Raw genomic sequence first — 27,962 nt, 5'->3', positions numbered from 1 at the left:
CTTTGTACTCCCCGACGGACTCAGACACACTGTACGCACCTCCACCCTCCATCCTCCATGTGTTTTTCATGTATTAGCATTAGGAGTGTTAAAATGGAAAGGTTGTATGTATATGTATGTGTGTGTGTGGTATGATGGTGAAGATGTGTGGTGAAGAAGGTGTGAGATGGTGTACCTCTACCTCTACCAAGGCAGAGGTATAAGTGGACATGTAAAGGGGATATAAGAGGGAAAATGTAAATTGAGGTACATCATTTGAAATTGAAGTTGTTAAAGGTAAGGAGTTTCTAAGAGTATAAGGTAAGAGCAATTAGAGGTAGCTAAAACCAAGGTAACCGCAGGTTACCGGATATAATTAAAAGTAATTAACATCAATTAAAGGGAAATTGAGAGTAATTATAGCAAGTAAACGCAATTAAAGATAATGAAGAGAATTAAATGAAATGCAAGATTACCTCAAGATTGACACAAAAAAAGCGTATGCCCCCTTTGTCCTCGAATCAGAAGCGACAACCCTTTCATCCGCGGCAATGTTATGACGCAGAGCGTGCTATGCAGTGAAGCTCTGTTTTTAGAGTGTGGTGTGCGAGAAAATGAGACATTTGTTACAAAATCGCACCGGGTTTGCTGGGGCACGTCGGTAATCGCTGGGCGCCACGTTGAGGACATCTACCAGAATAGCGAACAGATAACCACAATTGCCACCTGTCTCCGAGTTCCAATCTAAAACAATGTTGGCTATCACCGCTGACTGATAGTGTTGGACTTGGAGACCTCATGCACTTTGAATAGAGGCGAGGTTGGCATGTGATCAACGTGCTGCATATATGGTGAGCATGCATGGTGAGCTGCATATATGGTGAGCACCATACTGCATACCAGTCTTCTTCTTCTTCTTCTTTTTTTTTTTTTTTTTTTGGCTAGCGCCCGGGAAACAACAGTTGCTATGATCAATACACTAGTGTGAGCGTAAAAACGACGCACGCTGACAGGGCAGACGCCGCAACTGTAGTCAATTATGTTTTTTTCAAGTGCTCAAAAACTCGTGTAAGAATTTTTTATGTTCCAGAATTCTTTCAACAAATTAGGCAAAATTAAAGGAGCTATGAACGCTACCAAGCTAGCCCGCCGACTGTGTCGGCTCCAAACGGCGATTTTAACTTGGTGGCTGCGACACCTTTTGTATAGATGAATCCGATAGGTCCGTAGCTTCATCACATATAGCACGTTCCTAGCCAACCATCATCCCGAATGGCATCGTTCTTGCCCATGATTTGTTGATAACGAGAGTCGGAGCCCATTAGGTAACATTATGTACGGCTACGAAATGGACTCCGCCTCCCGTCTTCAAGAAATCAGGGACGAGAGCGTTGCCATTCGGAATGATGGTTGGCTAGGAGCGTGCTATGTGGTGAAGTTCATTTTGAAAAGTGCAGAGCAGAACGTTATGTGTACCTCCGCGTTGGCGTCTGATTGGGTGCTACAGTTCTTCAAATGACGTAGCAATGGATAGAGGTACCTGGATGACGGTACGTCGACTCGCCTGTGTCCGAAAAAAGTGCGTTTTTTTATTAACGCTGCACACGTTATAAAGGTAAAGTCTTGAACAATGAATTGTAAATAGAATTACGAAGCGTAGAAGAACGCCATTACCCCCGTAACTAAATACCTGCAGATAGGAGTTCTTACCTCCTTTAAGAAGAAGAAAAAATACTCGTTCCCATGCATTGTCAGTACCACCACTGATCGAATGATCAGGTCAAGCTACTCCAGAACTCGTCAATAGAAAAGAAAGTAGAAAGACAAACCTCAAGAGGCATTAAGAAACAGAGAGACAAAAAATAACAAGTATGGTCCACCTGATGAATGAGTCCAGTAGATGAAATATAAGAGTTCAAATGAATGTACAAACTAAAAACAGAACTTTCACCTCATAGCACGGTGAAGACCAACCATTGCACAGAATGATACCTTTAGATTTGTGGCAAGCGCGGGGCGTACGCCTTTTTTTGGAACTGCATAAGTGTTCCAAAGAGCGTGCTATTATATGGTGAAGTTCTCACCACAACCTTGTTCTCTTTCTGCAGAAGGCGGGTCTTGCTCAATGACCCCTCTAATACTTTGCTCTCCCCGACGAACTCACGCACCCTGTACGCATCTTGAACCTTCATCTTCCATCCGTCTGTTTTTTGTTTGTTTGTTTTTTTGCTATAGTCGTGACGGCGCCCACTTCTGTGTGGCCAACAATGGCGAGCCAATCCTGCCCCCCTGTCTTTACCCCCCCCCCCCCCCCGTTTTACTGCGAGCCCTTTCGCCATCACCACCGCCACCACCACCATCTGTTTTTAGTTCTGGGAATCGAGGTGGGGCCACAGTGTTGGCGAGAGAGGTGGTGCGAACAGACCAGCCATGCGCCCTAGGGATGTGTGTGCCCTTCACCGCCATGCCGTGGGTTCGTGCCCGCTACAACGCTTCACATCCCAGGTTTTCGGAAGAAAAGTGAGTCCAGCCCCCTGGTGACCAGAATCCCGGCATAAAACCTGCTATCTGACATCTATATCACTCGCATACTCTGGTGTTCACAGATGACTCCATTGACGGCCGTGCCAGAAGCGCTACCAGTGCGTATACATCCCTTCAATGAGCGTGTCCTGGCAAGGGAGATCAGCTCGTTAACCGATATCATCTACAACTGCCGAACTCCTGGTTCTTCTACACGCAGCTTCTGCGGTCTAAATGACAGGAATAGTTAAGGCCGTTTTACTTACGGACTCGAGAAGTGCCCTGTGTAACGTGATGAACTCCATGTGCGGTAGCATCCTAGCCAGCTGTTTAAGAAGGTCGTGTGCCCGGCATAAGCTAATCGGAGGAGATCTTACTTTCCAATGGATGCCGTCTTATGCCGGCATCAGAGGGAACGAACTGTAGCGCCCCTAGTTGCGGAATGGGCGTGATGAACATCGCGAGGACGGTGGGACATATGCTTCGTGACTCAGCGCTATACCGCTAGAAAACGGACTGGACATCTTGTTCCGACGACGTATAAACCCGTACGTTTTTCGGCTACTACATTTTGGTGGAAGCAGTGGGATTTCGTCTTCGTGACATGGGCAGCTGAAAACTTGTCAGAACTTCAGCAATTTCTTCTACCCGACACAGATTCTCCAGATGGGGCCTTCGATTCCTGGGAAAAGCACTTCTCCGCCTGTGCTGCAGCTAATTCTTGGACCGACGAGCGAAAGTTACTATTCCTCCCCATTCGCCTTCGAGGACGTGCTCAACGGATTTATGACCATCTCACACCGGCGGAGAAAAAAATCCTACGCGAAGCTCCGCGATGCACTGTCTGCTAGATGTTCTCCGTTGGCAATGCGCATACTCGCAGCAGACATGATTCCACGGGTTTCACTCCGCACTATCTCTTGTTTGGACAAGAAGCTCTGCTACCAGTGGACACCCTTGTCGATACGTTTCATCACCGTTTGTCCCACTCAACCCAGCCACCTCCGCGATATTACTCGAGCCCTTCAGTCCGAAAAACGTAGGGATTTATTCGTCGTCGGAACACGGTGTCCAGCCCGTTTTCGAAGCTAGCGCGAGCGCCGAGTCACGAAACATATGTCTCACCGTCCGCGCGATGTTCATCACGCCCATTCCGCAACTAGGGGCCGCTACACTGTTCCCCCTGAAGAGAGGTGTTCCCGCGAAGGGTATCACACAGGAATTTGCCTCATATCGTTGACCCTGTCGTAACTGTCCGCGAGGGCGCAACTGCATGGCGCCAGACTGACGATCAGACGGAGCGTCGGGTACTGTGCCGGTGCGATCTGGGGAAACCTCCCTTGAACCACGAGAGTGTGAAGCATTGCTGGAGGGATCCACGGTCTGATCCGACGCGGTAGATGGGTGTCGAGTTCGACACAATCTGAAGAGGTAGGGCTTGAAGGGATCGTGTCGTTGTCCCCTTGAGGTAGTGTTTGCTGTGTGTCGGAGTCAGCGGGCAAGTCAATGAACAGGTCCGAACTGATATCTGGGGCGAGGACCCGTTAATCCTGAACACTACCTCCGTAGCCAAAATAGTCGTCACAACGCCTTCCATTTTCCACGTGCTTCCTGCTTCACACGCCTCCACAGGTGTACCCTGTAGGGTCGGAAGAAGGGTCGGAAGGGATCGGGATCTGTAGGGTCGGAAGAAGGCGTCGAACTCCCTTGGGAAAGTATACCAGAAAACCGCTTGTGGCGATTGTGATCAACGATGGGACGTTTTCGCCTATGCTCCCGGCGTTGTATAAGGTAGACGTTGTTGGGCAGTTTTTTGATTATGGTATAGGGCCCTTGCCAGGGAATTCGGAGCTTCGACGAGTGTCCTCGACGCACAGCTGGTGGGCAATGCAGCATAACGATGTCGCCTTCGTTGTATTCACCGTTGTCAGCAGTGGAGTCATAATTCCGTTTTTGCCGCGCTTTGCTTCTGGTATCATTGGACATAGCGGCTTCCCTTTCGGCCTGCAGGGCTCGAGTAATATCCCGGAGGTGGTTGGGTTAAATGGGACAAACGTGATGGAACGTATCGACAAGGGTGTCCAGTGGGTAGCACAGCTTCTCCTCCAAACAAGATATAGTGCGGAGTGAAAGTGTCCCATTCGCGTTGATGTTCGTCAATATAAGCGCTGAGCATACTTAGTAAGGTGCGGTTGAACCGTTCCACCAGACAATCCGATTGTGGGTGATAGGCCGTCATTCTTGTTTTCGTGATACCGAGGATCTCACGCGTGTCTTTGAAGAGAGCACTTTCGAACGTCCGCCCTTGGCCGGAATGGCGCGAGAAGGGCAGGCCAAAGCGTGAGGATAAGTTCTCGATGAGGCAGGTGGCGATAACGTCTGTGTGCTATGGGGGGGGGGGGGGTTCGGAAACGCTTCTACCCATCTGGTGAAGTAGTCCGAAACGACCAGTATACCGGTGTCCGTGTTCTGTCAGAGGCAGTGTGCCAAGAATATTTCCTGCGACTCGTTGAAAGGGAGCGCTATAGAAGACTGGGTGACCAGAGGAGCACGAGGTGTTACGGGTGGCGGTTTCCGTGAGCAGCATTTCAGACACGATGAACATCAGTCGGAGACACTGGACTTCATGCCGATCCAAAAGAATCTGTGTTTAAGCTTCTCCGAAGTTTTTTTTCTTTCTTTTTTTCCTGCCGAGGTGGCCTCCGAAGGGGCAGTCGTGTGCAGATTTGAGGATTTCAGAAACCAGAAAGGATCTCAGAAACGTTTTTGGCTGGACTGGGGCTACAGAACGACCTACGACCTACGAAAGACTGGGGCTACAGAACGACCGGACCACCTAGCATCCTCAGCACACCTCAGCTGCAGGCCTTCTTTACCAATTCCGGCCCGTGTCATACAGACAATGCTCCATAGGCTGCATATAGGATCCGCATTCACCAACTCGCAACTGTTCAAGATCGGCCCCGCAGGGAAGACGCCAGCTGCGGACACTGTCATCATCCGGAAACCGTCGAACATATCCTGACAGAATACCGCGCATACCACACCATGCGGGAAACCCACCTTGCACATTCCAGGTCTAACATATTGTCGGACTTCCTGTTCCCCGAAGGTCCTTATGATGGTTCTGATGCAGAACGAATTACCAAGACTCGCAATTCTCGTGACTTTTCTCCAGGAAGCGGGCCTCGTGCAAAGACCCCTCTAGCCCACTTCTCATGCACAGCGTACTTCAGTCTCATCAGTGTCATTCATTATGCCCACACCAACCTCGAATCGCTCACCTTTCTTCTTCCTTTCCTTTTCTTTCTTTTTTTTCTTCTATAATCGTGACGATGCCCACTCGTGTGCGGCCAACAACGGCAAGCTATTTCGCCCCCCCCCCTGTTTTTAGAGGGTTTTCCTCAGACGCTTTCAGACATATGGCGCACAGTTTCCTTATAAGTCGGCCCAGGACGCACATTCCCCGATGGCGTTAGTCGTGACGTTGCCCACCTCTGTGAAGCCGGCAGCGGCGAGGTCTTTCACCGCCACCATCACCATCTGTGTTTAGAGTGTACGTTCATTTGAACTCTTATTTCACCTACTGGACTCATTCAGCAGGTAGACCCTGCTTGTTTTTTTAATGCCCCTGACTACAGCGACCCCTTTCACTGCCACCACCATCACCACCGACTAAATGCACCAGTGGCCCTCATCACAGTGCACGATGTGCTCCGTGCGCCCCAGGGTACAGAATTTCGCTTCAGGAGGTAAGGAAGATTTGATTGGCTCCGAAATGGGAAAGGATAACGTGTGACGAGACCATCATAATCATAACAATTAAAAGAGAGAGAGAGAGAACGCGCTGTCTCGGCCCGCCTTCGGTCGCGCGTCCACGCTTATCGTAGTGTTCTTCTCCATGGCTGAATGATAGAGCAGACGCTTCTTCCCGTCCGAAAAGATAAAAACGTGCCAGCGACGTGCTCGAACGACTGGAAGCATTTCAGTTCAGGAAGGCTCCTTCTCCAGCATGTGTCCACTGCGAGATACCTCCTATCATTATTTCGGATGGCAGGGAGTGGAATGCTTGAATTAGAAATAGCGACACTGGATGAGGCACATATGAGCGAGAAAATAAATGTTTTCATAAGGTGACCTCTGAGTTCGTTTACAGCCTTTGAGCATTCCCCTCTGATTGCTGTAATGAGGCTCCTGGTGTTAATACACTCTAAGAAAAAAAGGAGTACTTTTACTCCTTTTGGGGAGTAATTGCATTGCCACAAAAAATAGTCCCTTTCGGGAGTAAATGGACGGGAGTAAATGAATGTCACAGAGTGAAGACCGCATTTCACGCGCTGTTGTAAGAGTCCCAGGTACACAATTGGTGCACATGCATGAAAATACTTTGAAGCAAACCGTCAACCGTGATAAATCGAGTGATATAAAATCTTGCGCCATACTAGGGCACAATTTGCGAAGAAAGATGCGCTAACTGTTTCTGACTCTGTGTGGCTGGAAAATTGCTACGTTGTCTGAGTTATACAGCCTTATGTCGTTCAAATTGACCAAGGGCACATATTTACGTAGACTTTTGCATTCAGGAGACCATTCGCGAAGTTTAGTGACAATTTGCAGTCCTGGGGAGTAAATGTCGGGACTAAATGTTGTGTTAGGGGACCAAAATGGGGAGTAATTGCAGACTAGGGGAGTAGAAGCTGCAATTACTCCCCGTTTTACTCCTTTTTTTCTTAGAGTGTACCAATAGGTAATACCAATAACGTTAATACGTTAGTACAACGTTAATACCAATAGGTACGCTATTTCCCATGAATTCCGCTACCTCGAAATGACTGTGTTGGGTCATAAAGTATGAGAAGTCCACGCGACACAAGCAGCAAGAGCTAAATGCGCGCTCGCGTAGAGATGAAGGCTTTTAGGAGGGGATGCGTCCCCTTGCCTTAGTCCGGGCCACTTCCTTTCCTCGTCAGCTCCTAAACTTTCTTCTCGCCAGGTGCGGTTCGTGTCCCGTGTTGGAAAATACACGCATTTACTTATTCTCAGCTTCAACCTCCATCAGGAACAAAAGAAACGTACTCATTTCACGTGCGATTGCTTGGAATGATAATAGGCACGGAGATCCCACATATGCCACACATGTGCGATCTCAGTGTGTGCCTTGGGTGCTAGCCGACAGACGTTCAACCTGGCTGCAATTCTTGGCCCATGTCAGAGCCATGTCCAACACCGTCGAGGACTTCTGATGTTCTTGGAGTTCCTCTTGGCTACCGGCTTGCTCCAGACGCTGTAGGGTCCACCCCTGCATCTCAAGGACCATTGGCTTCTTTCATGTGCATCTTCCTTTTGTGCGACGTATAGCGTTGCGCAACCAGACGACGGGAGTTCGAGTTGTACTTGCACATAACTTCATTTTCATATTTCACATCTCATGCTTCTCGTGTAATGGGGTAGGGTACTGCTCTCAAGCGGTGAATCACCCCAGGCCATAGTCATGATTTAGTTGTTGTTGTTGTTGTTGTTGGGTATCAGACCACGGCTTGGATCTTGAACTTTAAAATAGCGATCGTTATCGCTATATTTAAATTTCACGCCATCCAAAGTCGCGTTGGCCGCTTTGGTGTGCTCACGCAAGAGCTCGGGATGACGACAAGTTGAAGATCGGACTCCGACACGGGTTGCACAACAACAGCGTTATTTTATTATGATAATCGGGGAGATTCTTCGCACAGGGGCGATCCTCTACCAACGCATATGTAGAAACCTGATCGAAATTGATGTTCTGGGGCTGGAACACAGAAAAAGGACAACACACAAATTCAGAAGATGTGAGTTCGAGTCCTACAGCTGGTTAACCTATTCAATGACTTGTGTAGAAAGTAGGAAGACACAGGCCCGAGCACTACCCGATGATGAAAGTGATGCCGACAGTGGAGCAGCTGATGGGGGTTATCGTGGGAGAATACCTGGGGGGTGATAAGACTTCCAATGGGCAATGGTGCTTCACAGCAATGTAGGTAAATAGATATCAGTCGTAGATAGCTGTCTTTGTTCTTCTGTCCTGTATAGCTTTCTGCGAAGTGTAACAACAAACTCGCGCCACAGGTAACTTCGATACTACATTGATGATGATGATGATGATGATGATGATGATGATGATGTGATGTGAGTCAGTGAGTGATGTGAATGAGTCAAACTTTCTCCTCCCTTCCCCCTCTCATACCCGCGTGTTGCGCATGCGCACCTGTCTCCGGCAGCGCGGCGAAGGGGCAACCTGCCGGGGAGAAAGAAGGCTTGCGCCGCTGTTGTGACTGTGTTATTAGTGGTATAGTTAGAAATAGTTAAGAGATATAGTTAGGGGTGGATAGCGGTGGATAGTGTAGTGAATGGGAGGTGGGTCGCATGTAAACGCAAAAAATACATAAGAGAATGTATCTAATGCTAACGCATTTCCGCCGCATGAATCACTTTAATCGCCCTTCAAATTAAAAAAAAATCTTTTTTTTTTTTTTCAAGAATGACTGCTTTGAGCGCTGAGCTTCCTCGCAATTTTCTGGCATCGTATCTTCGTAACCATTAAGGCTATGCCGTTAATTTTTTCCACACTTATTGCATATGTGCTGCCGTGCTATATGCTCTATCCTTGAGGTTTTAGGTTTTGCAGGTGTCTAGATAAAAGAATTGTTAAGTCGTCCCATTTAAAAAAAAATCGCACTTTTACTGCGCGTAACTGCTTTTCTGCGAATACCAGGAAGTTAACATAAGTGACATCGTTCTGTTCGTGTTTAAAAGTACTTTCTAATCGCATAAAAGACGTTGTTGGAAAATCTCGGACGTACTTCCTAACGCGCGTTTAGTGAAGGTGGTAAGACAAAGACGCGCAACTTCGCGGTAGCGTATTTTCCATATCCACCCATTCGTGACGGGCTTCATATTCCTCACACATGCTGTTCATGACAAGCTCACATAGCGTACTGAAAAAAAAAATAAAAATAACAAAAGAAAATTCGCTTCAGAAGTGGTCGAGGTTCCGCTGTGGAAACTGAAAAGTAACCTCCGTTACATGTATAGCGCGATGTCGAAGCCGTGGTAGCGTTTTATTGCGCTGTAGTTTGACGAAGGTCATACTGGGAATGGGGACACCTCCATCCCGTTCCTGGAATACAGCCCTCACATGTGTGACAAAGCGGGATGAACAAGTGATGGCGATCGTGAAGTCTTCACGGCAAAAATCTCCAAAAGTGCATGGAGGAAAGTATAGCCTTCCACTATCGGGTGTATGCTCATTGAACTCGTCAAAAATAACCGTTTAAAAATAAACCGTGAGAAATATACTGTCAAAAATATGTCGCCTAAAGTATACGGTTACAAATCTCCGTTAAAGCAAATAATCGCTCGAAAATCTCCGTTGAACAATAAACGTTAAGAAATATACTGTCAAAAATATACCTTGAAAGATTTACGTTTCAAAATCCCTAATCGGGGATTGGCGCCTCGGTCACGTGGGGTAAGTGGTGTGCAAAGTCAAAATCCGCTGCCGCAAGTAGTTCCCAAGCCCTGGAACCCATCCCAAGTAAGAAGGAGGCTGTACAAACAAATCACAACAACGCACGGCCGCTATATGAATTACGTTACGTTACGTCAGAGACATACGTCGACGGTGTTGCGACGTCTTTATTGCTATTGCGCACGGGAACCGGAACCGAAACTCAACCCAAACCGCTAAAAATCCGTATTTTTCGCAGAACCGAAACTGAACCAAACCTTTTTTTTTTCTCTCGCGTTGAACTCAACCGGAACTGAACCGAAATAAAATTAGGCGCTTACCGTTTCGCGAAACGGTTCAGACGTAATGTGCGTTGTGAGACGTCGGAACTACGATTTACACAGCGAAGTGAGCCGCGTTGCCAAATAAATTCGAAACCGAAACTGAACACAACAAAACTGCAACCCAAGTGCGCGAGGTATTTGCTGCTGCTCATGATGATCATTGATCGCATCTATTGCGTTCATTCAGCAGTCTTAGTTTTGAGGTCGTCCTTTTGGAAGTTGTATGCTTCCTTGTACGCAATTTTTGTCGTTTCATTTTTGGTCTGTGTAAAATAACGGCCAGTCCCTAGCAGGATGTAACCGCGTGTATAGGATGAGCGAACATAGAGAGCACAGTATAGTACCGTATAAGTTGCACCTGAAATGTAGATCTGTAATACGCAGTGTTGCTGTGAACCGCTGCTGTGTGGGCAACAACAACAAAAGTACATTTGCGTTGTTTGAGAATCGTAAGGATGTGTTTTTGCTTTTATCCCATGGCAATCTGCTCAAATTTCACTTTCTTGAACCGGTTCAAGCAGGTTCCAACCGATATTTTGCACTGCCGCGGAACTCAACCCGAACCGGACCGGAAAAACATAACGGTTCCGACCCCTGATTGTGCGTGCGTGGTTTATGTTGGTGACGGAACATTATGCTTCTTGATAGTTGAACATTATACCAATTAGAAGAACAACAACAACTTTATTTTTAACGTAAGGAATGGGGAGTTTCATCGCCAGGGCTAGGCTTCAGTATATATTGCAACGAAAAAATCTGAGAAGTCGACCGGACCACCCTGCCTGCCTAGTCGTGAAATCACCCTATACAGCTACCCTACCACCCTATCAGTTTATTTTATCTGGTGTTTAGCGAACAATGGTGCTATGCAAAACTCTGTGAATGTTCGTAAGCTATGCTCCAGATTAGCCCTGATAACGGCATCCTGTGTAGCTGTGCAAACTTGGACGCTTAGCGAAAATACGCAGTTTAAAGGGCGATATGACGTGACATGTGGGATTTCCAGGCTGGGTTTCATCGAGCGACGCGGTATAGAGAGATATATAGGCAGATAGATAAACGATTACGTTTATCACATTCCCGCGATCGGCATCGCATTCCTTGACTTCGGTACAATTTGTAGGGGGAGTGGTGTGTCAATGGGTCTATTTAATTGCAACCTAGCTACCGTAATTTCACGCGTATAAGCCGCACCGCAGATAAGCCGCAGGACGCGTTTTTTGGGACGTTTTGAAACTTTTCTGGCAGATAAGCCGCACCGCAGATAAGCCGCAGGACGCGTTTTTTGGGACGTTTTGAAACTTTTCTGGCAGATAAGCCGCACCCGCAGATAAGCCGCGGGCAATACGAGACGACTGATTTGTGCGACAAAGGAGACCATAGAGAAGGCCATAAACCCTGTGGTCCATACTCCGGGATCGGCACAGTGTACAACAGAGGAGGTCAGTTCTCTAGTTCTACCAAGATCGGGCCCTTGTCGGGTGTTTTTCGTGGACTGATGGGTCCGTGATCTTCCAGAAGACGTGAATCACTGTCACCAAAAGCTGCTTGGGGGAATGCACCAGGAAGATTAATCTACTCGAATGTGGACCCGTCCCTGTTACGCACTGTTCGTGCATCGGCAGGGCAGTGCTGTTCCAGAGACACTGTCGACCCTTTCGTTAGAATCGGCGTATGGGGAAAATACCAGGAAAAAATAGTCATCAGATAAGCCGCACCGGTGGATAAGCCGCAGGGCGCCCGTGAGAAAAAAAAATCGCGCGTAAGCCGCGGCTAATACGCGTGAAAATACGGTAATTGCAACCTAACTAGGTACTGCCTATGACTTGTACACTTTATGTCCGCTGTACTGTCTCTTTGAAAAGACCAAGGCTTTTCTGCAGCGTTCGGGTATTTCGGGTTTCTCAATAGTCTTGGCACAAGTTTAACGTTTCTTGAAACCATAATATACACTGACGTAGTGTCTTAGCCAGTGGTGTTTTGAACTCCTGTTGAAAATTTATTGATGTTATGGTGGTATGCATGCGCCAGTTTCACGTTGAGTTCCATGTTCTGAACCGTAGAGCCACTAATTCAGCATCAGTATTAGGTGTGCTTTATAAATTCTACCTAGGATAGGACTTTCCTTGAATTAAAAATAATACGGGGATTGTGGCCTCACAAATTTGGATGGAAAGAATGAACAAGTCCAAAATTATTACGATATGATTGAAGTCTAGTTCATGAGTGCGCAAGTACTCTATTTGAAAGTTTTTTTTTTTGTACTCCGTGTAAGTGCCACGGAGCAACTGCGGCTGTAAGTGGCGTACAGACGTGAACAAATGGGGTGCGTGACAAATGGGGTGCGTGAACAAATGGCGTACAGACGTGAACAAACAAAAGGACAGCAGGAAGCAGTGGGAGCGAAAGAGAAGGGTTAGTATATGCGTCTTGGGTAGACTTTAGGGGGGAACTGTGGCGACAACCTCCAGAAAAATAAGCCTGAGAAACCAGGAAACACTTCAAATAGTACAGCCGGTTGAAGGATTCGAACCCAGCACATCCCAATCTCTATGGGCTCGAGTTAGGTGGACTATAGAGTGCGTAGCGCCCTACACGAACGCCTCAGCTCGGAAAAATACAGCCTACTATTCCTCTCGAAGAAACACTGCTGTCGAAGCCTCAAAGGCGCACTAACGCGGTGTCGATGTTGCCCTGACCAGAAGGAAAGCGAACGACACGGAGGTGGCCTTCACAACCACGAGGGCGAAATGTGGCGTCGCCCACGAGACTCCCACGTAAATTTTTAATTTTCTGGCGGACGTCCCGCTAAGATAGGATGCAAATATAATCTCGAACGAGGTCTTAACGGCTCAGTACTGCATTTGCATGGAGGGCCGCATAGGGCCGCACCTATCATCTGCGTGTTTTCTACGGATGAAGTCAGGTTAGTCAGGGCAAGCAGGCCATCTGTCTACGCAGCTCCCCACTTTCCCTCTCTGCTATATTGCCATGGAGTGACCTCATCCGTCCCCTGCTGAAAACGGGGGTATCCCATGGTGAAGCACATGCAGAGAACCGTGTCGGACTGCGAATACTCCTTTATTGTTACTTTTTCTGACTGGACAGACACTTGGTCACGTGGTTTCTCCAAACTTTACCCTCGCCCATGCGCAGAGGCAAACTGTCGTAGAGTGCTGGAAAGCAGAACATGCAGAGACGTTAGAAACAACGGATGAAAGAAGTATGGGGCATTGCCGTGCTCTGAAATTTAAGCTCAAGGTTATGCTCACAAGCACGACTCAGTATGACTTGAGCATTCGCTACTTGAGTTGTATGCACGACGCCAGTTTCATTTCCCAGACTTCAGAGGAAGTCCACGAAATCTAAAACATACCACGTGATTACTGCCCGCGTGCTTGCTGTGAATGAAAGAACACATAATACGACTGCGAGACTGGAACACATGCAGCGACTGCAGCATGGGCTTCAGTTGACTAAGTCGGAGACCAAGCCCACCGCAACCGATCCACTGAAAGACCAAGCGGAACAGTATATTAAAAGGGAGTCTGGCCATCGGGAGGAGCCCCCAAAAGACGCGCGACCTGTCAATCACAGTTCCGCGCCTCTGATTGGTTTGCTTTTTACCACGGGGGTCGCCATGACACCTTACCGCCACCCAAAATGGCGACGACAACAGAGACAGTGAAGCGGGAACTTGGTGACAGAGAGAAAAAAGGAAAAGGACAAGAAAATCCCAGGCTACTGTAATTTTACGCTGCAGATGTACATCCACGTACTAGTTTCTCGAAAGTCGGTTTCAACTAATGCTCCGCTATCGACATCTAACCGAAAGTAATACGTTCTGTCTTTCAGTGTTAGGCCAGTTGAACACGGCAATCACAACGAAATCATAATAAAAACGGCACCGGCGCCACGACGGAAGTAGAGAACAATTCCCGACGTTCTTTGCGCAGCCTACGTGGCGTTCATCAAATTGACACTGACCAGACATCCTTGACTAGAACATTAGAACATGTGGATTAGGGGAAACTCCGACGGAGTAATAAAACGATTGAAAGACTGGTTTGACCCATGGGGATGGTAATTCTGGCGGTCCCTCCTTTCTGGGACTGCCGCCAGAGCCGAAAAATATTTGTCTCTCCCGGGAGAGCCTCGTAAGCGCACAAACAAACATACCGCCTCAGGTGCATTCTGTCGTCGCTAAAGACGGCTGTACTCCGAAATATATCTTTTAAAATAAAACATTAAAAAATCCACGCTTAAAATTCCATCCTTCAAAATCCCGAAAAAATCCTTTTCTGAAATAAACCGCCTAAAAATACACGCCCTCAAAATAAACGCGGTTAAAATAAATCATGGTTAGGCTTAGGAACGTAATGTTCCGTATGAAAGTTTATGGGCGACACGATGTTCTTTTCGGCGGAACATGCTATTATGATGTTTCTTACTCATGTTTGTAGTGTTATCAATTACTTTTCTTCAAATAACTTAGGATTTCGGAATATCCAGTTGTAAAGTGATGAGGACGATGCGCGTATGAATACAGGAGACGCACTCTTGACCCTTGAGCTGTGAACGAGGCGAATAGGCTTACGGAAAAGGGGCGGGGGGGAGAAGAAGGCTAGGGCGGTGTTGTGGGCGGACTGCGCGACGACGGTCATTCGCACTGGTAAAAGAAAGGCTCAGAAAGTGCGCACATACACGAAAAAGAAAGAGAGAGAGAGAGAGAGAGAGATAAAGCCGGCCAGGATACACGAAAAAAAAAAAGAAAAGAATCCTCAGCCGCCAGATCAGAAAACATCCCCCCCCCCCCAGTAAATTGGTAACACTGGCCACGGGCCACAAACAGACAGACAACCTACTTCCTGGTGTAGCGAAATCCTCGTTCACAGTTCTAGCCCTGGCTAGCCCCAAGCGCGAGGAGTGCACTATTTTTCGCGGCGGACGTAGAGCCGACGGCTGTCCACCAATCAGGGACGGTGGATTTTCAAAGATTTATTTCGAAGCGTTTATTTTTCAAATTTTGTTTTTCGTAGTTTATTTCGACAGCGTGGATTTTCTCATGATTTATATTGAAGAGTTTATTTTGCAAGTTTGATCTTTAAGAGATTTATTTTTGAAAGTTTTATTTTTACATGATTTATTTCGGCGTCATCCCGCTAAAGACATGTGGCCCTGACACCAGAGAAATCATAAGGATGATTCCTCATGATTTCTATGCCCGTCACTCTTACGTTAAACTTTTGGGTGCGACGACTTGTTTTCTTTTCTTTTTACGCAATTAATACACATTGAAAAGACAACATATGAAAAGGGGAGTGTCACTGGAATAGCAAAGACAGCAGAAAGATTACATAATGTGAATTGGAATGACTTATGGGCTCGGCGCCCCCGGGGAAGAGGTGGTACCTCACAGCACAAGCTCGCCGAGAATTCTTCGGGGCTATGACTTTCTTTCTTTTTAATGTAATGGCCTGCTTCCTGGAGATGGGGATTACAGTTTTGAAGCCAGTACAAGGAAGCTTCCCAGGCCGCAGGATCGTGGTGAATATTGTTCTTCAATATACACCGGCAATACCCACTATTCTCATTATTGTTGTCATGTCAGCATTTCTTCATTTGTAATAAGGTGTTTGGTGTTGGCTGGTGGACGTGGGAATCTTGCCGCACTGTATCTGGAGTTTTGCTTCCCGAATTGTGTTTGTGCTTGCGGCACAAATCATGCCCATGTCATGCGCGCTTCCAAGGTGTCACACAAGACATTCTGCCAGATCTGGAGTATCTTTCCACAACTGAGTGTCATTATTCACTAACATTCCCTAACACCTTTATTGGAGACATAGAAATAATCAAATCATCATTTCTATTCATAGGCGATGGGAATTGTTGAGGTGCCATAGGTCGTACTTCTGTCAATATTACAGGTTTCCCCACCATGACCCCATACTTTTGAGACAGTGGTTTCAAAGTGTATCTGAGCAGTCTTTTCACCCTTCTCAGACTCAAAGGATATGTTCCAAACACTTCGAGCCCTCATGCTTTTACTTTAGCCACAACAAGAAATGGCTGAAGCCAGGTGCTATCCCCACTATTTTCTCCTGGAAACAGGACAGCAGCACGGTAGTATATTAATTTCATTCTGTGATGCAGAGAGTTCAATACACACTTTCGGGGTATTGGCAGCGTTTGCAACTGGTCGGGGGCCCATGATGTTCATTCTACACTTGTCCATGAAATATGCAGGAATGACACTCGAACAAGATGTGGTACATTACAATTTATTTCATATGCAAAAAGTGGTATGGCCTTTGAATAACAGGACAGCCTGTTATGAAAGCTTGACAGCCTGAAATGCCTGTCAAGAAAATAATTACTTACATTTGTTTTCTTACTTACTTACATAATTACATCTTGTCAACTCCTGCAGGAGTAGGCAGTAATAATCAAGATTTTTATTATAGTACAAGTAAGTAACAGTTCCAGAAAAGTACTAATGTCAGAGATGTGCAATAGCTAGCTATGACTGAGGTGTAACTAACGTGCAAGTTCAAAATCAATACCTCAATTTCAAGCATTATACAGTGAATGCTCTTTCAGTCAAACGTCACATTAGCTTAAACTTATGGTCAACTCAAACACCACCATGGTGCACAGGGATATTCACTCTGTTGTAGAGTGCAGTCCACTAGTCGAATTACTGCTTTGCTCAAACAAGAAGTGCTGGATACTGGCTGTTGCAGTTACTAAATGTTTACTGTAGCACACAGTAAAGTGCACCTAAGAAATAGGTATTACAATGAATAAGCAAATACTGAAAACTGTTTAGTTGTACTGTGGTACAAAGCTTTACTATTAATGCTTTGCTCCAAACTCTGGCAATACCTTCTTCTGAAGGTGATGAAGCGCTTTCACCTATTGCAAGGCATGGTGCCACATTCATGTCATTCCAGAGCAGATGACTGCACTGTCCACAGCCTGTGAAATTAGGATTTAAAAAATTGTGAAAATGAGAGCGCGCAAGCAACAGATTTGAAAACACAGTCTCAACATGCATATACGTGCGGTGAAATTCCTTCAAGTCAAAATGAATTGAGCAGAAGTCTGTTTTGGTTAATCACATTGTCATGAACAATGTATCATAACTCTACCATAAAGTCCACTACATACATCAAGAACATCTATTGGACCACTGCTGCTCTGAGCCCGAACATATAATCTCACTGCAAAGGTATAAATAAGGTATAATAATGTGTTCTTGTACCCCTTTTATACCTTCTGCTTCAGATATATACCTTTGGATGGTATAGAAGAGGAACAAATCTCCTATTTATACCTCCAACGCTTCTCAAGGGTATTAAAGAGGTATAAAGGAATGCTAACGTACCATATTTATACCTCACCAACACGCGTTTATATCCTGTACCAGGAATAGATCACGAGGTTATGCATTTCACGGTATAGATGAAGCTGCTATACCTTCTGTTTCTTTATACCTTTACGGCTTTTTTATACCTTTACTTCCGCAACGTGCTGTATCACATCATTAGTATTTTGTTTTTGGTGACGGTACCAGCTGAGTTAAATGGATGTTTGATTAAGAAACACAGACATTAGTACAGTACTATCTGAATCCACATGGTTAGTTTATGGCTGTATGATATCTACATTGCCGGAATGTTGAATCTAGATGCCCTCACCCTTAGAGTTGCGTACCAGAAGAAAACTGCTCCACACGTTGTCAAGTCGCCATCGGTACATCAGTATTTGTTGCTCTGTCAATGTCTGTCATCGTGATATATCGTGACTTGATGACTGCGCAGAGCGATCTTGCTCCTTGAAATTTTTCTTTAGTTTTTAACTCCATCTTTGCGTGTTTTTTTTTACATGGGGAGTAATGTGCACGAGCTTTGCTTTCTACTTAACAACCATATGCGTTTGCGTGTGTTTGTAGTACGTGTGTGTATGTCAAAAACTTGTCTTCCCTCCAAAGGTGATATTTCTAGTTCCCTCCTCTAAAAATGTCTATGCCTATGATTTAATACCATGATGGCACTCGTGCAGACTCGCACAGGGGTATAGAGCTGTACCCCTAAAGGTATGACATATAGCCCTTCGTTGAGGACTATTTTTTTATACCTGTAAGCAGGGTATAAAATAATACCTAAGAAGGGCTAAGTTATTGAGCAGGCGATCTATACCTCTAAAGGTATAGATTTTTCTCTGAGTGTGGTGAAAGTGATCATGAAGCGGTTACTGCTGTTGAGGCTGCACGAACTGTCCCGCAAGATAACAGAGAAATCCCAGAAGGCCTACATCATGAGCAAGCTGACAAAACAAGTGCTCTTCATGAACCAGTCAGGCGGAGGTCACGACAAGACCAATAAACGAGTTCAACCAGTCATGTCCGTTACATGTGCAAATTCTCCTTTAATATTTAGGCGCCAAGCGTCCTACGTTTACTCAAAATTTATGCTACAACTATGACAGCACCTATCAGCTTTAAGGCCTCCCATTTTCCTGTGTCTGTGTGTCTGCTTAGTGAAGAAGGATACCGAGCTCAATGGAGGTCATATATCAACCCAGACCACCGTTCATGCATTTTTCAATATGACAGAGTAGCTTACAATATCAAACTTCTTGCACAGACCAAGTTATATCGGTAACACGCACTGAAAATTTGAGTATTTACGTTCCATCCCTGTAAGAAATTACCCAGCGTACACGTTTACAGACATTATTTGTTATGCTAGCACAACCTGCGGTTGAAACAGGTATACGAGGCCTGACATAAAAGGCTAGCATGACGTTGCAGCGTACAATATTTGGAGAGGCACATTCGGGAGGCAGAAAAACGAATACGTACCTGCACCAGCTGCCATTTTTGTTTTTTGTGGATTGGCTTGGTTATCTGGCGCTCATACAATTCCGGTCGGCTTTGGCTACTACAATATGGCTTAGCCCGCGCTTTGCCGTTCAGGAGGGAAGTCCCTCCGTTCAACTCCTTTGCTCTCGCCCATTTTCCTCCTTAGGCCGGAGTCACACTGGTTATACACGTGCTCCAAACATGTATGACAACATGTCTTCAAACGCGTGTGGCGTATGTATAATGCTCGATCACACTGGTTATGCAATTCTTGTATAACCAGTGTGACCGAGCGTTATATATACGCCACACGCGTTTGAAGACATCGTTGACAACATCGTTTGATTAGCTTGATCCAAACGCTTGTATGATTATACATCGTCTCGAATACGTGTTGTTCAAACATCGGTCACACTGGTTATACAACTTAACCGGAGGAACAGTGGGAGTGGCTTAAACCCTGATGTATGGCACATGTCAGTGTCACAGTAACCAACCTAGGAGTTTATATACTTTCCATTTGACGACATCGCTATTCAAAATGTACGAAGACGACGAAGACGGGGCTGCACTTGCTGATTTTCGATTGTTTCATGCTCCATGCCATACTCCATGTGCGCAGGCAAAGAGCTCGCCATTTTTAACACATGTGCAACACAATGTCGCTGACACCAACTTATAACTGACTCGTGCAAAATAACTCACGCGCATCACGATGTCGTTGACACTGACTCGTGCGAACGAAAACTGTCGTGGCGAATACGCCCGTTTATCCAACTTGTCCATCATCGTTTCTCGGCAGTGCCCAAATACATCGTCGTGTGTTTGACAAGATGTTGTCAAACATAGTCAGAGCGCTTTCTTGTATGACGACACGGTCACACTGGTTATACAGACGTGTTTTAAAACATATTTTGCCGCTGTATAAGATATGTGACCAGCACTGTACGGTCATTTGTGGGATTTAGGGGATGTTTGTGATAAACGTTCGTCATACATGTGCGACGGGATCTTCGTGTATAATGTATAACCAGTGTGGCTCCGGCTTTAGGCCTTTGCTTCTAGTCTCTCCTTATGATTTCTATGTAAAGTACCAAGGTTTCGTTTAGGTTTCGTTCATCATGGACGTCGTCCGCCATCTTGCCTGCGTCGACGCCAATTTCTTCTTCTGCCACCTCAGAGCAATGGCCGTTAGCCAATTTAACTGCCGGGAAGCCTCTTTCGTCTTCTTTTTTGTAAGCGCATTTATGCCAACACGCTCCGCCATCTGCTTATATTTTCGTCATTTTATTTTATATTTATTATTTTGTCCCTCATTGCATTAAAATAGCCTTGGAGCTACACCGTTCAAAGAATGGACGTGTTGCAGCCTTATCACCAACGTCCGCGTAAAATGGCGGCACTAAGACTGAAACTCAAGATCACCAAAGACGATGAGAAGGAGTGGCGTTTTTAAGTCTCGCTTGCATTTCCATTTTCATTTCATTTCAGATGTTCCTTCACGTCAAGATGTTCTTTCTGCTTGATGTTTTCTTCTGTTTCTTCTAATCTTTCTGTATGGTAATTTTCGCAGATGTTCCCTCACGGCAAGATGTTCCTTCTGCAACAGCCTCCCACGAAATCGCCCACGAAATCTTCCACCAAAGTGGAGTTGACAGTTCCCTACAGCATTCTTGGTGAGTGAATTGAGCCTTTCATGGAACACATAAGTTCGAGTGTCATTTCATTCTTATTCTTGCTTGATGGATCTTCTGTTCTTCTAATCTTTCTGTATGGTCATTTTCGCAGATGTTTCTTCACGGCAAGATGTTCCTTCTGCAACAGCCTCCCACGAAACTGCCCACGAGATCTTCCACCAAAGTCATTTCATTCTTTTTGCAGCTTCTGTTGCGTTTTTGTAATGCTGCGATACTCCAATTTTTTTTAACGATCCCGACGTGTTGGCAAGTACTTCGATGCCGACACGTTGGGACCGTCTACGACACAGTGGCTTAGTCGGTACTCGGTAGCCATTAAGGCGAGTCGGCGCCTGTGTCGTATTTTGGAGTAGATTGTTGCAGCTTCAGAAGCTATTAGGCTAAGCTATATAACGCTAGTTGGATGCTGCAGATAGCGCTTTTCTTGACAGATGTTCTTCCACGGCAAGATGTTCCTTCTGCAACAGCCTCCCACGAAACTGCCCACGAGATCTTCCACCAAAGTCATTTCATTCTTGTTGCAGCTTCTGTTGCGTTTTTGTAATGCTGCGATACTCCAATTTTTTTTAACGATCCCGACGTGTTGGCAAGTACTTCGATGACGACACGTTGGGACCGTCTACGACACAGTGGCTTAGTCGGTACTCGGTAGCCATTAAGGCGAGTCGGCGCCTGTGTCGTATTTTGGAGTAGATTGTTGCAGCTTCAGAAGCTATAACGCTAAGCTATATAACGCTAGTTGGATGCTGCAGATAGCGCTTTTCTTGACAGATGTTCCTTCACGGCAAGATGTTCCTTCTGCAACAGCCTCCCACGAAATCGCCCACGAAATCTTCCACCAAAGTGGAGTTGACAGTTTCCCTACAGCATTCTTGGTGAGTGAATTGAGCCTTTCATGGAACACATAAGTTCGAGTGTCATTTCATTCTTATTCTTGCTTGATGGATCTTCTGTTCTTCTAATCTTTCTGTATGGTCATTTTCGCAGATGTTTCTTCACGGCAAGATGTTCCTTCTGCAACAGCCTCCCACGAAATCTTCCACCAAAGTGGAGTTGACAGTTCCCTACAGCATTCTTGGTGAGTGAATTGAGCCTTTCATGGAACACATAAGTTCGAGTGACATTTCATTCTTATTCTTGCTTGATGGATCTTCTGTTCTTCTAATCTTTCTGTATGGTCATTTTCGCAGGTGTTTCTTCACGGCAAGATGTTCCTTCTGAAACAGCCTCCCACGAAACTGCCCACGAGATCTTCCACTAAATTCATTTCATTCTTTTTGCAGCTTCTGTTGTGTTTTTGTAATGCTGCGATACTCCAATTTTTTTTAACGATCCCGACGTGTTGGCAAGTACTTCGATGCCAGCACGCTGGGACCGTCTACGACACAGTGGCTTAGTCGGTACTCAGTAGCCATTAAGGCGAGTCGGCGCCTGTGTCGTATTTTGGAGTAGATTGTTGCAGCTTCAGAAGCTATAACGCTAAGCTATATAACGCTAGTTGGATGCTGCAGATAGCGCTTTTCTTGACAGATGTTCCTTCACGGCAAGATGTTCCTTCTGCAACAGCCTCCCACGAAATCTTCCACCAAAGTGGAGTTGACAGTTCCCTACAGCATTCTTGGTGAGTGAATTGAGCCTTTCATGGAACACATAAGTTCGAGTGACATTTCATTCTTATTCTTGCTTGATGGATCTTCTGTTCTTCTAATCTTTCTGTATGGTCATTTTCGCAGGTGTTTCTTCACGGCAAGATGTTCCTTCTGAAACAGCCTCCCACGAAACTGCCCACGAGATCTTCCACTAAATTCATTTCATTCTTTTTGCAGCTTCTGTTGTGCTTTTGTAATGCTGCGATACTCCAATTTTTTTTAACGATCCCGACGTGTTGGCAAGTACTTCGATGCCAGCACGTTGGGACCGTCTACGACACAGTGGCTTAGTCGGTACTCGGTAGCCATTAAGGCGAGTCGGCGCCTGTGTCGTATTTTGGAGTAGATTGTTGCAGCTTCAGATACTATAACGCTAAGCTATATAACCCTAGTTGGATGCTGCAGATAGCGCTTTTCTTGACAGATGTTCCCTCACGGCAAGATGTTCCTTCTGCAACAGCCTCCCACGAAATCGCCCACGAAATCTTCCACAAAAGTGGAGTTGACAGTTCCCTACAGCATTCTAGGTGAGTGAATTGAGCCTTTCATAGAACACATAAGTTCGAGTGTCATTTCATTCTTATTCTTGCTTGATGGATCTTCTGTTCTTCTAATCTTTCTGTATGGTTATTTTCGCAGATGTTCTTTCACGGCAAGATGTTCCTTCTGCAACAGCCTCCCAGAAATCTGCCCACGAGATCTGGCATCAAAGTCATTTCATTCTTGTTGGAGATTCAGTTGCGTTTTTGTAATGCTGCGATACTCCAATTTTTTTTAACGATCCCGACGTGTTGGCAAGTACTTCGATGCCAACACGTTGGGACCGTCTACGACACAGTGGCTTAGTCGGTACTCGGTAGCCATTAAGGCGAGTCGGCGCCTGTGTCGTATTTTGGAGTAGATTGTTGCAGCTTCAGATGCTATAACGCTAAGCTATATAACCCTAGTTGGATGCTGCAGATAGCGCTTTTCTTGACAGATGTTCCCTCACGGCAAGATGTTCCTTCTGCAACAGCCTCCCACGAAATCGCCCACGAAATCTTCCACAAAAGTGGAGTTGACAGTTCCCTACAGCATTCTAGGTGAGTGAATTGAGCCTTTCATAGAACACATAAGTTCGAGTGTCATTTCATTCTTATTCTTGCTTGATGGATCTTCTGTTCTTCTAATCTTTCTGTATGGTTATTTTCGCAGATGTTCTTTCACGGCAAGATGTTCCTTCTGCAACAGCCTCCCAGAAATCTGCCCACGAGATCTGGCATCAAAGTCATTTCATTCTTGTTGGAGATTCAGTTGCGTTTTTGTAATGCTGCGATACTCCAATTTTTTTTAACGATCCCGACGTGTTGGCAAGTACTTCGATGCCAACACGTTGGGACCGTCTACGACACAGTGGCTTAGTCGGTACTCGGTAGCCATTAAGGCGAGTCGGCGCCTGTGTCGTATTTTGGAGCAGATTGTTGCAGCTTCAGAAGCTATAACGCTAAGCTATATAACGCTAGTTGGATGCTGCAGATAGCGCTTTTCTTGACAGATGTTCCTTCATGGCAAGATGTTCCTTCTGCAACAGCCTCCCACGAAATCGCCCACGAAATCTTCCACCAAACTGGAGTTGACAGTTTCCCTACAGCATTCTTGGTGAGTGAATTGAGCCTTTCATGGAACACATAAGTTCGAGTGTCATTTCATTCTTATTCTTGCTTGATGGATCTTCTGTTCTTCTAATCTTTCTGTATGGTCATTTTCGCAGATGTTTCTTCACGGCAAGATGTTCCTTCTGCAACAGCCTCCCACGAAATCGCCCACGAAATCTTCCACCAAAGTGGAGTTGACAGTTCCCTACAGCATTCTTGGTGAGTGAATTGAGCCTTTCATGGAACACATAAGTTCGAGTGTCATTTCATTCTTATTCTTGCTTGATGGATCTTCTATTCTTCTAATCTTTCTGTATGGTTATTTTCGCAGATGTTTCTTCACGGCAAGATGTTCCTTCTGCAACAGCCTCCCACGAAACTGCCCACGAGATCTTCCACTAAAGTCATTTCATTCTTGTTGCAGCTTCTGTTGCGTTTTTGTAATGCTGCGATACTCCAATTTTTTTTAACGATCCCGACGTGTTGGCAAGTACTTCGATGCCAACACGTTGGGATCGTCTACGACACAGTGGCTTAGTCGGTACTCGGTAGCCAATAAGGCGGGTCGGCGCCTGTGTTGTATTTTGGAGTAGATTGTTGCAGCTTCAGATGCTATAACGCTATGCTATATAACGCTAGTTGGATGCTGCAGATAGCGCTTTTCTTGACAGATGTTCCTTCACGGCAAGATGTTCCTTCTGCAACAGCCTCCCACGAATTCGCCCACGAAATCTTCCACCAAAGTGGAGTTGACAGTTTCCCTACAGCATTCTTGGTGAGTGAATTGGGCCTTTCATGGAACACATAAGTTCGAGTGTCATTTCATTCTTATTCTTGCTTGATGGATCTTCTGTTCTTCTAATCTTTCTGTATGGTCATTTTCGCAGATGTTTCTTCACGGCAAGATGTTCCTTCTGCAACAGCCTCCCACGAAATCGCCCACGAAATCTTCCACCAGAGTGGAGTTGACAGTTCCCTACAGCATTCTTGGTGAGTGAATTGAGCCTTTCATGGAACACATAAGTTCGAGTGTCATTTCATTCTTATTCTTGCTTGATGGATCTTCTGTTCTTCTAATCTTTCTGTATGGTTATTTTCGCAGATGTTCTTTCACGGCAAGATGTTCCTTCTGCAACAGCCTCCCACGAAACTGCCCACGAGATCTTCCACTAAAGTCATTTCATTCTTGTTGCAGCTTCTGTTGCGTTTTTGTAATGCTGCGATACTCCAATTTTTTTTAACGATCCCGACGTGTTGGCAAGTACTTCGATGCCGACACGTTGGAACCGTCTACGACACAGTGGCTTAGTCGGTACTCGGTAGCCATTAAGGCGAGTCGGCGCCTGTGTCGTATTTTGGAGTAGATTGTTGCAGCTTCAGAAGCTATTAGGCTAAGCTATATAACGCTAGTTGGATGCTGCAGATAGCGCTTTTCTTGACAGATGTTCCTTCACGACAAGATGTTCCTTCTGCAACAGCCTCCCACGAAACTGCCCACGAGATCTTCCACTAAAGTCATTTCATTCTTGTTGCAGCTTCTGTTGCGTTTTTGTAATGCTGCGATACTCCAATTTTTTTTAACGATCCCGACGTGTTGGCAAGTACTTCGATGCCGACACGTTGGGACCGTCTACGACACAGTGGCTTAGTCGGTACTCGGTAGCCATTAAGGCGAGTCGGCGCCTGTGTCGTATTTTGGAGTAGATTGTTGCAGCTTCAGAAGCTATGACGCTAAGCTATATAATGCTAGTTGGATGCTGCAGATTGCGCTTCTTGACAGATGTTCCTTCACGGCAAGATGTTCCTTCTGCAACAGCCTCCCACGAAACTGCCCACGAGATCTTCCACCAAAGTCATTTCATCCTTGTTGTAGCTTCTGTTGCGTTTTTGTAATGCTGCGATGCTCCAATTTTTTTAACGATCCCGACGTGTTGGCAAGTACTTCGATGCCAACACGTTGGGACCGTCTACGACACAGTGGCGTAATCGGTACTCGGTAACCATTAAGGCGAGTCGGCGCCTGTGTCGTATTTTGGAGTACATTGTTGCAGCTTCAGAAGCTATAACGCTAAGCTATATAACGCTAGTTGGATGCTGCAGATAGCGCTTCTTGACAGATGTTCTTTCACGGCAAATTGTTCCTTCTGCAACAGCCTCCCACGAAATCGCCCACGAGATCTTCCACCAAAGTCATTTCATTCCTTTTGCAGCTTCTGTTGTGTTTTTGTAATGCTGCGATGCTCCAATTTTTTTTAACCATCCCGACGTGTTGGCAAGTTCTTCGATGCCAACACGTTGGGATCGTCTACGACACAGTGGCTTAGTCGGTACTCGGTAGCCATTAAGGCGAGTCGGCGCCTGTGTCGTATTTTGGAGTAGATTGTTGCAGCTTGAGAAGCTATGACGCTAAGCTATATAACGCTAGTTGGATGCTGCAGATAGCGCTTCTTGACAGATGTTCTTTCACGGCAAATTGTTCCTTCTGCAACAGCCTCCCACGAAACTGCCCACGAGATCTTCCACCAAAGTCATTTCATCCTTGTTGTAGCTTCTGTTGCGTTTTTGTAATGCTGCGATACTCCATTTTTTTTAACGATCCCGACGTGTTGGCAAGTACTTCGATGCCAACACGTTGGGACCGTCTACGACACAGTGGCTTAGTCGGTACTCGGTAGCCATTAAGGCGAGTCGGCGCCTGTGTCGTATTTTGGAGTAGATTGTTGCAGCTTCAGAAGCTATAACGCTAAGCTATATAACGCTAGTTGGATGCTGCAGATAGCGCTTCTTGACAGTTGTTCTTTCACGGCAAATTGTTCCTTCTGCAACAGCCTCCCACGAAACTGCCCACGAGATCTTGCATCAAAGTCATTTCATTCTTTTTGCAGCTTCTGTTGTGTTTTTGTAATGCTGCGATACTCCAATTTTTTTTAACGTTCCCGACGTGTTGGCAAGTACTTCGATGCCAACACGTTGGGACCGTCTACGACACAGTGGCTTAGTCGGTACTCGGTAGCCATTAAGGCGAGTCGGCGCCTGTGTCGTATTTTGGAGTAGATTGTTGCAGCTTCAGATGCTATAACGCTAAGCTATATAACGCTAGTTGGATGCTGCAGATTGCGCTTTTCTTGACAGATGTTCCTTCACGGCAAGATGTTCTTTCTGCTTGATGTTTTCTTCTGTTTCTTCTAATCTTTCTGTATGGTAATTTTCGCAGATGTTCCCTCACGGCAAGATGTTCCTTCTGCAACAGCCTCCCACGAAATCGCCCACGAAATCTTCCACCAAAGTGGAGTTGACAGTTCCCTACAGCATTCTTGGTGAGTGAATTGAGCCTTTCATGGAACACATAAGTTCGAGAGTCATTTCATTCTTATACTTGCTTGATGGATCTTCTGTCCTTCTAATCTTTCTGTATGGTCATTTTCGCAGATGTTTCTTCACGGCAAGATGTTCGTTCTGCAACAGCCTTCCACGAAACTGCCCACGAGATCTTCCACCAAAGTCATTTCATTCTTTTTGCAGCGTCTGTTGTGTTTTCGTAATGCTGCGATACTCCATTTTTTTTTAACGATCCCGACGTGTTGGCAAGTACTTCGATGCCAACACGTTGGGACCGTCTACGACACAGTGGCTTAGTCGGTACTCGGTAGCCATTAAGGCGAGTCGGCGCCTGTGTCGTATTTTGGAGTAGATTGTTGCAGCTTCAGATGCTATAACGCTAAGCTATATAACGCTAGTTGGATGCTGCAGATTGCGCTTTTCTTGACAGATGTTCCTTCACGGCAAG

General features: G+C 45.8%; 1 protein-coding gene across 3 annotated transcripts; it reads left to right on the top strand.

The window, feature by feature from the left end:
- The first annotated feature begins 790 nt into the window (after positions 1–790).
- Positions 791–27,924, top strand: LOC135366535 (uncharacterized). Of its 3 annotated transcripts, none has more exons than XM_064599268.1 (15): positions 791–859; positions 20,769–20,871; positions 20,984–21,767; positions 21,880–21,970; positions 22,083–22,513; positions 22,626–23,068; positions 23,181–23,278; positions 23,521–23,623; positions 23,736–23,833; positions 24,076–24,179; positions 24,292–24,394; positions 24,507–24,950; positions 25,063–25,165; positions 27,390–27,492; positions 27,605–27,924. In XM_064599268.1, the coding sequence occupies exons 6-12, from the start codon at positions 22,938–22,940 to the stop codon at positions 24,575–24,577; spliced, it is 708 nt and encodes a 235-aa protein (XP_064455338.1). In that variant the 5' UTR covers positions 791–859; positions 20,769–20,871; positions 20,984–21,767; positions 21,880–21,970; positions 22,083–22,513; positions 22,626–22,937; the 3' UTR covers positions 24,578–24,950; positions 25,063–25,165; positions 27,390–27,492; positions 27,605–27,924. The 3 variants fall into 3 exon arrangements, with proteins under 3 accessions (XP_064455338.1, XP_064455336.1, XP_064455337.1); XM_064599266.1 differs by having other exon boundaries at positions 25,278–27,492; XM_064599267.1 differs by lacking the exon at positions 791–859 and having other exon boundaries at positions 20,541–20,871; positions 25,278–27,492.
- The last annotated feature ends 38 nt before the right edge of the window (positions 27,925–27,962 follow it).

This window comes from Ornithodoros turicata, chromosome 8, assembly GCF_037126465.1.
Source record: "Ornithodoros turicata isolate Travis chromosome 8, ASM3712646v1, whole genome shotgun sequence".
In the NCBI taxonomy this organism is placed as follows: Eukaryota; Metazoa; Arthropoda; class Arachnida; order Ixodida; family Argasidae; genus Ornithodoros; species Ornithodoros turicata.
Note: the sequence above shows the minus strand (reverse complement) of the source record. Positions and strands in the feature narration are given on the sequence as shown.